The sequence below is a fragment of the Malurus melanocephalus genome, unplaced genomic scaffold, assembly GCF_030028575.1.
Source record: "Malurus melanocephalus ecotype Western Australia unplaced genomic scaffold, MMel_1.1 scaffold_190, whole genome shotgun sequence".
In the NCBI taxonomy this organism is placed as follows: domain Eukaryota; kingdom Metazoa; phylum Chordata; class Aves; order Passeriformes; family Maluridae; genus Malurus; species Malurus melanocephalus.
The window spans coordinates 170113-180674 of NW_026623422.1; the positions used below are offsets into that span (position 1 = coordinate 170113).

The following is a 10562-nucleotide window of genomic DNA, read 5'->3' on the forward strand; positions in this document are numbered from 1 at the left end:
TATTTAACAACAAAYATTACTTGTCTCCCCTCTCTGCAGTGGCAGCCTTTGTCCAGTAATTTCTGGATGAATTATTCTAAATCAATGTATAAATTTTTTATACATGTACACATATAGTCACAAGATGCCCTTCCATGTGTAAAGCAATAGAAKAAATATGAGCAGGTGAGGGGAATTACAGCTTTTGCTGTTTCATGGGAGGTGGAAGTGCAAGGACTTTCTGGGTCAYTGAATCCACAGCCTGGTGATGTACTGCAAAACCCTTACAGAAACTAATTTTCCACTCCTTAAAAAGAAAACATGAAAAAAATAACAAGTGATTTTGTAAGCAGGGATGTACTACATTGTAGATTAAAAAAGAAAATCTGCCTCTTAGGAAATGTGCTCCCCCTGTCTCAGAAGCTGCTCCCAGAAATGTTTCATTTTGGGTGGATCTTTCCTTCCTACATTTGCGATTCAAGGAAACCTGAGAAAAAAAACTGCTCTGCCTTTCAGGTGGGTGACAGCAGGGAGGACACACAGGAACCACAAAGGGAAGCTCTGCTCRGCAGACCTTGCCACGGAAGGGACAGGCTCCACACAATCCCCACCAGCCACAGCACCCACTCCGGTTGTTTGTCCACTGCTCTGTGGATGCCAAAGCAGAAGATGAACCTGTAGGAACCAGCTCAACCTGCCCAACACCTCCAGCCTTCCCACCAAGAAGCTCCAAAGCTTCCATTGTGAGTGGAAGGAGTGCCTGTGGAGGGCTCCTTTTTCCTTTGCTGCCACACTCCCCTCCATCCTGTGGGAGAAGCCAAGACAGAGACTGGTGGGTGACCCAGTTGTCACCTTCTGTGACCTTGTCAGAGCTGGGACAGTAGCCTGCCAAAGCTACAGAGGGCACCACGGGCAGCCAGCCCCTGCTCTCCTCCACCCAGCTCAGCTCCCAGAGCACACAGCTCCTGGGGATTCACTTACTGGACATTCCAGGGGGACACCTGTTGTGTCCCACGGATCGATTTGGTTACAGAAAYCAACCATCTGCCCCCGTGTTGTACCAACCAAAGACTGCAAGCACCCAGACAGAGAGGAGGATTAATATTACACTTCCATCTGCTCTGCAACGTGAGCTGCCCATCAGCAACAACCTGAAGATGCCTCTGAGCTCCTAAATCCCACCTTGCCCTCGGAAAAATGCAAAGTTATGGGAAGAACAAGAGGAGCCATGACAAGCCAACTCCCTCAAAGCACAAGTCATATCCACAGCAACATTTTAAACTTGTCCCATTTCCTGCATGGCTAAATAGAGGGAATGTTAACAGGACACATCAGAGACATCTAAGTGGTGACAAAACCAATATAAAAGCATTGACTGGGTCTGTACCAACGTAACAAACTTTAAAAAGTATTAAAACAGACTGTTTATTACAGCATATGATGTGTTATATTAATTTACACAATGATATATATATATATATATATAAAAACAGCCATTGATGATGTACAGTAAATTGGACATCAACAGGAATATTAAAACTACTGATACTCATGCACGTGACATGCATATGGGTTTTTTTTTTCTTTTTCAAAAGCAGTTTTACACAATATAATGAAGTTACTGAGCCTTGGTCAGCTGCTCCAACAGTTTACTCTGGACACCGCCACCATCCACAGCGGGACTCCCAGGAGATCAGAGCAGAGTGCACTCCAGGGAAGGCAACTTAACCTCGGAGACTGATGGAACAGGAGCCCTTTCCTGGTGGGGGAAGGCTGGGGGAGGACAGGAGTGAGTTTCAAGAAGAGAATCAACAAGAGAAGAAAAAAAAAATCAGACCAGAGTACCAGAAGGAAGAAGTTCAAGATGTGGCAACAGCAGCAGCAGAAAGGGACAAGCAAAAACATGAAGAATCACCCTCACTCCCTCCTCTTTATTCCCTAAAAACTTATGACCTTAAGCTGTCGATATCCTGTTTAAGACCCAGAACTGGAAACACTGRGCAAGGAAGATCCATTCCTAGAGACATCAGCCTTTTCTCAAAGCCTTCTGACACCACGTGCTGGAGGCTGTTCACCACTGAAATGGCAGTGTTGTGTTGTTGGGTTTTTTTAAACAAGTGTAACTGTCTTTTATTTCCACGTAAAAGGCACTAGTATCCACCCAAGTTCTGAAGACAAGTGACATAATTTACCTTAAGTTTTAAATATTTGTATAAAAACAAAAAATCTGTGGAAATATGTACAAAAAAAAAAAGCACCTTGCTTCTGAAAGCAGAAGCAGATACATTCCACCAAGTCACCTCGCTAGACGGTGGTCATGAGCTTCAGGGAGCCCGACCGAAAGCGGAGGATCTTCTTCTTGAGGTTATGGGAGGCTTTGATTTTGACAAAGGCCTTGGCCGCATTTTCATGCAGCTCCGGCGCCGTGACCGTTTGGATGGGGAGCGTCTGGACAAACTGGGACCAAATCAGGCCCCCGCTCTCGTCAGAGTCGCTGGTGGTCGTGCTCTCCCCTACGAACTCCACCTCGCTCAGGCTTGACTCGCTGTCTCCAAAGCAGTTCGTGGTGTAGTTGCTCTGCTCGTCCTCGCTCGTGTCCACCACGGTGGAGTGGAACAAGGACTCGCACTCGGCCGAGTACTCCGAGTCGCTGGCCACGTAGGCGTAGGGGCTGACGTAGGGCAGGGGCACCTGCGAGTAGACCCCCACGGCCTCCCGCCGGTTCCTCCTCGCCCTCCGCAGGGCCTCCTCGTAGGAGATCTCCGCCGAGGAYTTCCAGCGGCGGTAGTCGGCCCGCTTGTGTTTGGGCTTGGCCACCACGACCTCGCGGCCGTGGCCGTGGGAGCGGAGGGCGGATCGGTGTAGACCGGTTTGCCGGCCCGGGAGACCCGGCTCCAGCGGCAAACCGCTGCCTCTCTTCCCCCGCGACGAGGGCTTTTTCAGTTTCTTATTTGTATCCAACTCCTCGGGAAAGCGGCACTTCTTGCCGGCCGGTTTGGCCTTCTCCCTCAAGGTCTGCGAGCTGTTCTCCACCCCGTTGGCAAGGTGGGACCGGTGTTTCAAGGCGGAGCTTTTCAAGATCTTGACGTTGCGGGTGCCTTTGTGCAGCTTCATGCTTTGCTGCTGGGCCGGGATGTACTGGGCGTTCACCAGCAGCCCGTCATCCAGGCTCTGCGAGGAGGAGCCCTCGCTTTTGAAATCCAGCGCGGGCCTCTCCTCGACGGCCGGCGATGAGGAGCGAGCCGCCTGCAAGCTGCTCTTCAAGAGGATCTTTTTGGGCGGCTGGCTGACCCTGTTCTCCGGCTGCAGCAGCACCGGCTTCCCCGGAGTGTCTTTGGGAGGCGCAGCGAAGAGCTGGCCGTTCTCCTTGGGGACGTCCCCTGCTGTGGCCGTGGCGCTGCGCCCCAGCTCCGGCGGCGCCGCTTTGGCCACGCTGCCCCGCGGCAGGTGCTTGCTCTGGAGTTCCGTTGTTGTTCCGGGTGGGAATGCTGCCGGCAAAGGGGCTTTCCTGCTCTCCATCTGCTCCCCAGCCGGCTCCCTCGGCCTCTGCTTCAACGGRGAGGGAGCCGTGTGGTCCGGAGCGGGGGTCCCACCAGGAGGCAAACACACCTGCTTGGAGCTCTTCAGGTTGACCACGTTGCCGTGGGCCACCATGGCTGCCGGCTGCCGCACGCACATGCTGCCGTGCCTCAAGATCCCTTTGGTGGGGTCGGYGTTGAGACTCGTGCGGGGTTTGTTAGTCCTCACCGCGTGAGTCTTTTTCTGAACCAGGCTGAGGATGTAGCTGTCTATCCTCTTGCTGCTGGCAGAAGGGCACGGCACCGGCCAGGAGCTCTGCGGGGGGAAGGCGCCGGCGGATTGTCCCGAGTCCGTTTCGGATGGGGTGCAAACGTCACTCATGTCGCAAGCCAGCCTCTCCTCTTCTCGCTGGGGGTTCTCGGTCACAGGGAGGAGGAACATGGGGCTCTGCACAGCCACGGCGTGGAGAGGGCTGGGGTAGCGGTAGATGTCGTTCCCGTTTTTAGACACCAGATCGCACTGGTACTTGGGGTGTACATCTGCAACGACATCGAGGGAATTTGAGTGCGGTGTGGACAAAGAGCGACAGACAGAGCCTGCGGGCTGCTCCTCACGCTGGCCTTCCTTATTATAGTCCATCCAGCCTATGAGATCTGAAAGGCATTTTAGAAGAGTTTAGAGAGCCTGCCAGGGACAGCTGCGCTACGTTTTTAATGTGCTGCCAAGGACGCCGGTCCATCTACGCACACGATGCAAAGCTTTAACTACAGCAGCAGCGATTTTGCAACCAGGGGTGCTGTTCAAGCAATTTAAAAAGCAGCACTATCCTTCTGTGGGTCTCTATAACTGCACTGATGTGGGATTTACCCCACTTATCACCACACAGGTAAAACAATTTAAGTCTCAGCCCTAATGAGAACATTACACTGGTTTCAAATCTGTGCCCAGGTTGTTAAGAGCTCCCTATCATTCTTTCAAGCCACCCAGAAGTCTGCAAGGGTCTCTTATATGTTACATGAACACCTGTGAAACTCTCTGCAGGCCTCAGCATATATGACTTTTATATTTTACTTTGCCCATTCCAAAGAGATTGGATCCAAATCCAAACATAAAAAATACAGACAGAAGAATAATTAATTCTTGTAGCTTATTGACAAATTTCSAGATGCTTTCAAGCATATCCCGGGTCAGGAAAAAAATCCAGATTTATTTTTATCATTCTTTTTATTATTGTTGCTATTCTATTATAATATTTATGGCAATGCTAATAACAACAGGTGCTCCTTTTGAGTGGTAAGGGGTTAAAAAATGGGAAACAGGCTGATGTTTTCACACAAGTACAAGAAGTGCAGGTCAATCCTAGCCTTGGCTCTGCAAAGAGAGCTCTGCCTGARAAATCCAGTGCGTTTCAAGATGCATGAGTCAGATTTAATGGCTAAAGCGCTTACTAGGGAGGTAAGYGACCTTAAGAGCAGGGCTTCCACCCAAGCACCTAAGATTATTATTGTTTTCTTAAGMTTAATTGTCCYTGTCTTCTTGGGTAGGGGTACAATCTGAATGAGCCTCTGCCAGTCCTGTTTTCTACCCTTGGGCTGGAAACTTCAGCCAGGGTACTCCRATTTGAATGCTCAGTGCTTGTCACTTATCTAAGGCTTATTTCAAAGAGGTCTCATGGGATTTGATGAAATTTCCTGATAGAGATGATGTTCCTRTGTGAGCAGAAGAGGAAGAACAGGGGATTAAAAGCACAAACTTCCTCCAGATGACCTCACAGTTTTCCCATATTTCCTAAATTCTGCAATGGTTTCAAGGAACGCTGACAAAAAGACATTTTTGAAACCTGTCAGTTTGTGGAATTTCATCCTTCAAGTGAGATTGTATGAATAATGAGAGGTTTCGGTTTTTGTGGTCTATACAGAAAAAAGCAGCGATGCAATCAGCTGGAATTCCCTGTGTGATATTTTTTTCAGTGTATGGCACATGAAGATCACATGTACCTTACAACAGGGAGCATTAAATTACCTCAAGCTGCTCACAGGATAACTTAGAGGATTTATCAGCATCTCAGAATTAATGTATCCCAGGCTGTWTTTTCCCAGTTCAGAAACAGAAGAGCATGAATTATTCTGTCCTTGATTCACAACAAATCACTACAAGTTAACCTTAAAGAGCAGAATGAAAATTGGAAATACTGGGATTGGAGTCATTCTCCACAGCCCAGAAAAAGCTAAAGCTTTTGAAAATGTCTGCAGCCAATAAATAACATTTGATCACMACAGTCCTACTGAAGTGTCTTTTCTGGAGCACAGAGGGGGCTTTCCTATTGAACCATCCCACAAATCAAGGCTTGCACCTTCTAATTGGTGTCCAAGGAAAGCCCACAGCTCTGTGCCAAAGAGACAAAAAATCTGCCTGCTCATGATGTCTGTTTGTAAGGACAGGGCACGCCTCACCATGCTCACCTGGGGGTTGAAGACCATCAGAATTGACAAAATGACTGCCAAAAAATAGTCTGACTTGTTCCCTGACCCCCTAAAACCTGTAGCTAGCTCCTTACTCTGTGACTTTAATGAGGGTGTGGCTAAGAGCTATCGTTAATTATTGCCATTTACTAAAAATGCTTTTCTAAAGGAAACCGGGAGAAATCAGCTGACTGMTGTGTTTCTGTGTGCAGGTACCACTGCCCTCTGCTGGGTAGAGCAGCTGTCATACCTTCACATGCCATTTTCATGTGTTTAGAGTGGCACATTCAYGTGTCAGGCTGGACCAGGGGAGGGCAAAAATCCTTCCTCGTGACCAATGTACGTGAGAGGCACTGGGATCTTTACAATATGGCACATGAAAGGGAGAAGGGTTAATCCAACCCAGCTACTCCTGAGGCAGTATTTCCAAAGCCAAAGCCACCTCCTGGAGTATGATGCATTCGACCTGCTTTTACTATACCTGCAGATTTAGGGCGTCCATCTGAGATATTCAGTGTTGCCTCCAAAGGGCTGCAAAAGCAAGTGCTAGAATGGCAACTGGATAAACACTCACTGAAGACTGAGTTAGATGAATTGGAAAGCGATCCAGAAGCTCCATCACTCAGCTCATAAAACCCTATAAAAATAAAGAGTTTGGATTTGCATTAGTTATGTCTACACAAAGTTACTATTTGTGTCCCTAGAAGGGCAGTCATACTGGTGTTTGACTTGGCTTACTCTGACACAAGCAGTTATGGGATTTCATTCAGTCACCCCAAAAGCAGCCCACAATTTAGTAATATCCTTATTGCCATGAAGGATTTTGTTTAAAAGTAAAGCACTTAAAACAGCAGAACTTAGCAGATGGAAGTTTTTTTAACTTTACAAGAGCTGGGGGTTTAACCATTACAGGAATTTTCAGATTTTAGCAACAAGGATCCAGGCTGTGTTTGGCAGCCCACACATTTAATAGTGTGTTATACTTCCAAGACAAGACTSTCCAACTATTACTTAACTACAAAARTGTTGRGCCCAATGCTATCCATTACTTTCCTCAAAGTTCTGGAGATAAACATAATATTTGCGGATATCAGGAAAGAAGGAAAATGGTGAATAATGTGCAGGCACATCAAATTTAATTTCCTGGTAAACCGGGACTACTCAAGGAAAAATGACACACCAGAACCAAAATCTAAATTGTTCATTTAGGAATAAGGAATGCAGAGCATGCCTACAGAATGGGGATGCATCCTGAAAAACAATAATCCTGGAAAGGGCTTAGTCAGCGTGGAAAAGCAGCTCAATCAAGCTTAATGATATGGCAAAAAAAAAATCTAATGAGATTGTTGGATGTACAAAGAGACTAATGAATAGCAGCAGGGAAATGACTTCAGCAGTCTAACATGGCCCTGGTAAGAAACATTGGAATGGTGAGCCCAGTCCTTGAATCCAGCACTCTTAAAACAAAGCTAAAAAATTGGAAAGAGGCCACCAAGCTATTTAGAAACTTGGAAAAATGCCTTACAATGAATGACTTCAAGAACTTGACCTGTTTAGCTCATCAAATAAAAGCCAGGAATTAYACTGTATAGTACCTCCAAGAGGAGGAAAAGCTGGGTATTAAAAAAAACCTTTCTTTAGGGGAGAAAAGGATATAAAAATACCAGTGCTGGAGCAAGACAGAATCAGACTAGAAATCAGCAATGGCTTAACAACTGCCAGTTGGAGGATTTTCCATTTTTTAGTGTGTCTTCAGGACAAGTGTAGAGGCCTCTAGGAAAGGCTCCTCATMGTTAAATTCCACTTACTGGCTTCAACACAGAATGAGATGAAATTCAGTATATGGGGGATGCAGTGGTTTGATTCAATGTTTCTTTTTGGCTGTATGATCACTTTTGRTATCTTCCTCCTGATGGTGGGGCTTCTTTTGACCATTTTTCCTTCAGCCTCCTTCCTAACATACAGGACAATTAGAACTTTTTGAACTAATGTGAGGGTGGCCTTGGARAAACAAATGCCCCAAACACTAAAAATCTAATTAARCTCAAAATGTTCCTCTGAATASGTTGTCTGCAAACAGCAGCCGTTCSAGTGATGGGTAAACTCTGTTAGCAGGAATTAATGATCAGAGTGTGAACTGTTGCAGTACTGAAAAATCCAGCACAAAAATCTACAGCCAGTTTTATTCCAGGTACCAAGGGAGGCTGAATTTCTGCTGAGCWCTGCCCTTACCTGAACTTGGACGGCTGTCTGTCTCCAGGTGCTCATCTGTCGTTTTTTCCACGTCCAGGCGGAGATCACTTATTTGCTTATCCAGCTCTTGTAACTGATTTAACAACCCGGCATCCCTCCTCCTCAGGCAGTTCTGCAAAAGAAGAGGACAAAGAACATCAGCTCCTTCCGTGGGGAAGATGTGAAAGGGTACCAAAGACCAACAGACTGCTCTGTCTAAGCCTTGTGAAATACCTCGTCGATATTCATTCATATAAAAACCGAACAAAGCCCTGACATTTTAGATGGATGCTCTGGATAAATACTTAAGTGAAGAATTATRCAGGCACTTCATCCCAGCCTGTTCCAGCCAGTTTTGCATGAGGAGCATGTTCCACAATCCTGGAAGCCCAACGTGCTGTGCTGACCACAGCTGTAAGAACAAAGCTGGATTGTGTGAGACGGCCAGAGCAGACCTGGGCACGTGGAAAGGGCAAGGACGGCCGTGCCAGCCTAACAGGGCACGTTCCCCACCACACTGGTGTTAGTCAAAGATCACATCTGCTCGTACAATGGCACCAAACAGCTCTGCCARCAAGTGCCTGTGGTGTGGGAACCGCCTTGTTCTGCTGCACGTTATGAGCTTAGAGTCTGCCATCCAGAGAGCAAGATTCCCAGGGCTGGGATCACAGCCCTTTTATTAGTTTTGCAGAGCAGCAGGAAGGAAGAGTAATTCTTCCTCTTCTCCCATTATAATCGTATGAAATTGCAGCGAGATGAATTTTAAGGCTATTTATGAAGGTAATTTGATGGCATAAAAGAAGCAATAAGAAATTATTTTGCAAGGCACTCATTAACCCACGGTCAACACAATCAGTTTCCCCCTGTGTATTATAATGTTGCTTATCCATCATCTGTTCAGCTTCATATCCTTTAATTGCTCTGGCTTTGGGGAGAGTGGAGGAGGCAGGAGAAAGGTTCAGGTACTTTTGTTTCTTTGAGTGCATCATTTGCTCGGCACCCAGGGGTGCTCTGAGAAGTTCATTGCAATGAGTTTTGATGCTCACAGATGGAYTAGTGCTCAACCCATTAAACCCAAGGCAATCTTTGCTGTGCAATGGAACCAGTCATAGAATCATAGAATGGTTTGGGCTCGAAGGAACCCAAAAGATCATGTCATTCCAATTTCTTTGGGAAATGGGCAGGAACATCTTCCACTAGACCAGGTTGCTCAGAGCCCTGTCCAGCCTATCCTTGGGCAAAKGGAGACCAAAGGGTAAATGCAGGGCAAGCACTGGTGCTTTTAAGAGGTGTTTAAGACAATCCTCTGGAGAACCACAGGGGCGATCCCAAGTCTCCCCCATCCCTGCGGGAGCCCCGGGGCTGGCTGGCAGCCAGGCTGGCGGAGGTGATGGGTTCAAGGGATGACTTCGCTGCGCCACCTACTGCCACCAGCGCCCCCTCCCCCAGCCAGCACCGCATCTGGTTCCAATCTGCAATGTCAAGTGCACAAATTAAAGTGCTACCACAAATCCCCGGCTTTTTCTGGTCTTTTTTTTTTTTTTTTTTTTTTTTTTTTTTTTTTTTTTTTTTTTTTTTTTTTTTTTTTTTTTTGAGTAATGATTCCCTGGTCCTTCACTATGGCTCTCGGCCGGCGGCCAGCCCCTTCTCAGCAGAAAAAAAATCATTAATTTTTATCTTTTAAAGAGGGGAATAACCCTAACTTAACTAAACCAAACGGCTAATAAAAAAAAAAAATATGAAAAACGGGGGGTGGAGAAAAGAAAAAAATCAGGGAAATAAATCACGCAATCCAACTTCTCCCTGGGTGAAAGCAAATGCTGAGCCGCGCACAAAGAGCGCCAGGCACAGCTGTACGCTATTTTCATTGAAAAATGATCTGCCGCTTCATGCCGCCCTCCATCTCTTCCCCCAGCAGCTCCAGAACGCGTCCTCCAACAAAAGCATCCCTTCCTTACGGGCCCGATCCTGCCGGTGCCCGAGCGCCCGATGCTTCTTTCGGGGCTGGGACCCAGGAGCTGGCTCCCAACTTCCATTCATGGCAACGGCGGCGCCTCTCTTGCCATGAATGGAAGTGGCACCGCCGGCCTGGCTYCGGGACCCGACGGCAACCGTGCGGCCACCGGCACAACGCCGAGCTGTCACCGGCACAACGCCTCACCTGAGCGCCGTGCCGGGGTGACAGCGGGGCGGGGGCGCTCCCCGAGGGGCTCCTTTCTCCTCCCTCCGCGGGCACGACCCGCGGCTCACACACCGACACGGGGGGAGCGAGCGGGCCCGCATCCCCGGCGCTCCCCGCCCGCATCCCCGGCGCTCCCCGCCCGCATCCCCGGCGCTCCCCGCCCGCATCCCCGGCGCTCCCCGCCCGCA

The 10562-nt window shown here is 48.0% G+C and overlaps 1 protein-coding gene across 1 annotated transcript; it reads right to left on the reverse strand.

The window, feature by feature from the left end:
* Positions 1–349: 349 nt before the first annotated feature.
* Positions 350–8460, reverse strand: DACT1 (dishevelled binding antagonist of beta catenin 1). Its single transcript, XM_057373220.1, has 3 exons — positions 8193–8460; positions 6535–6597; positions 350–4037 (listed from the first exon to the last, which is right to left on the reverse strand). Exons 1-3 carry the CDS (start codon positions 8443–8445, stop codon positions 2284–2286), a joined length of 2070 nt encoding a protein of 689 aa, XP_057229203.1. The 5' UTR covers positions 8446–8460; the 3' UTR covers positions 350–2283.
* Between the last annotated feature and the right edge of the window lie 2102 nt (positions 8461–10562).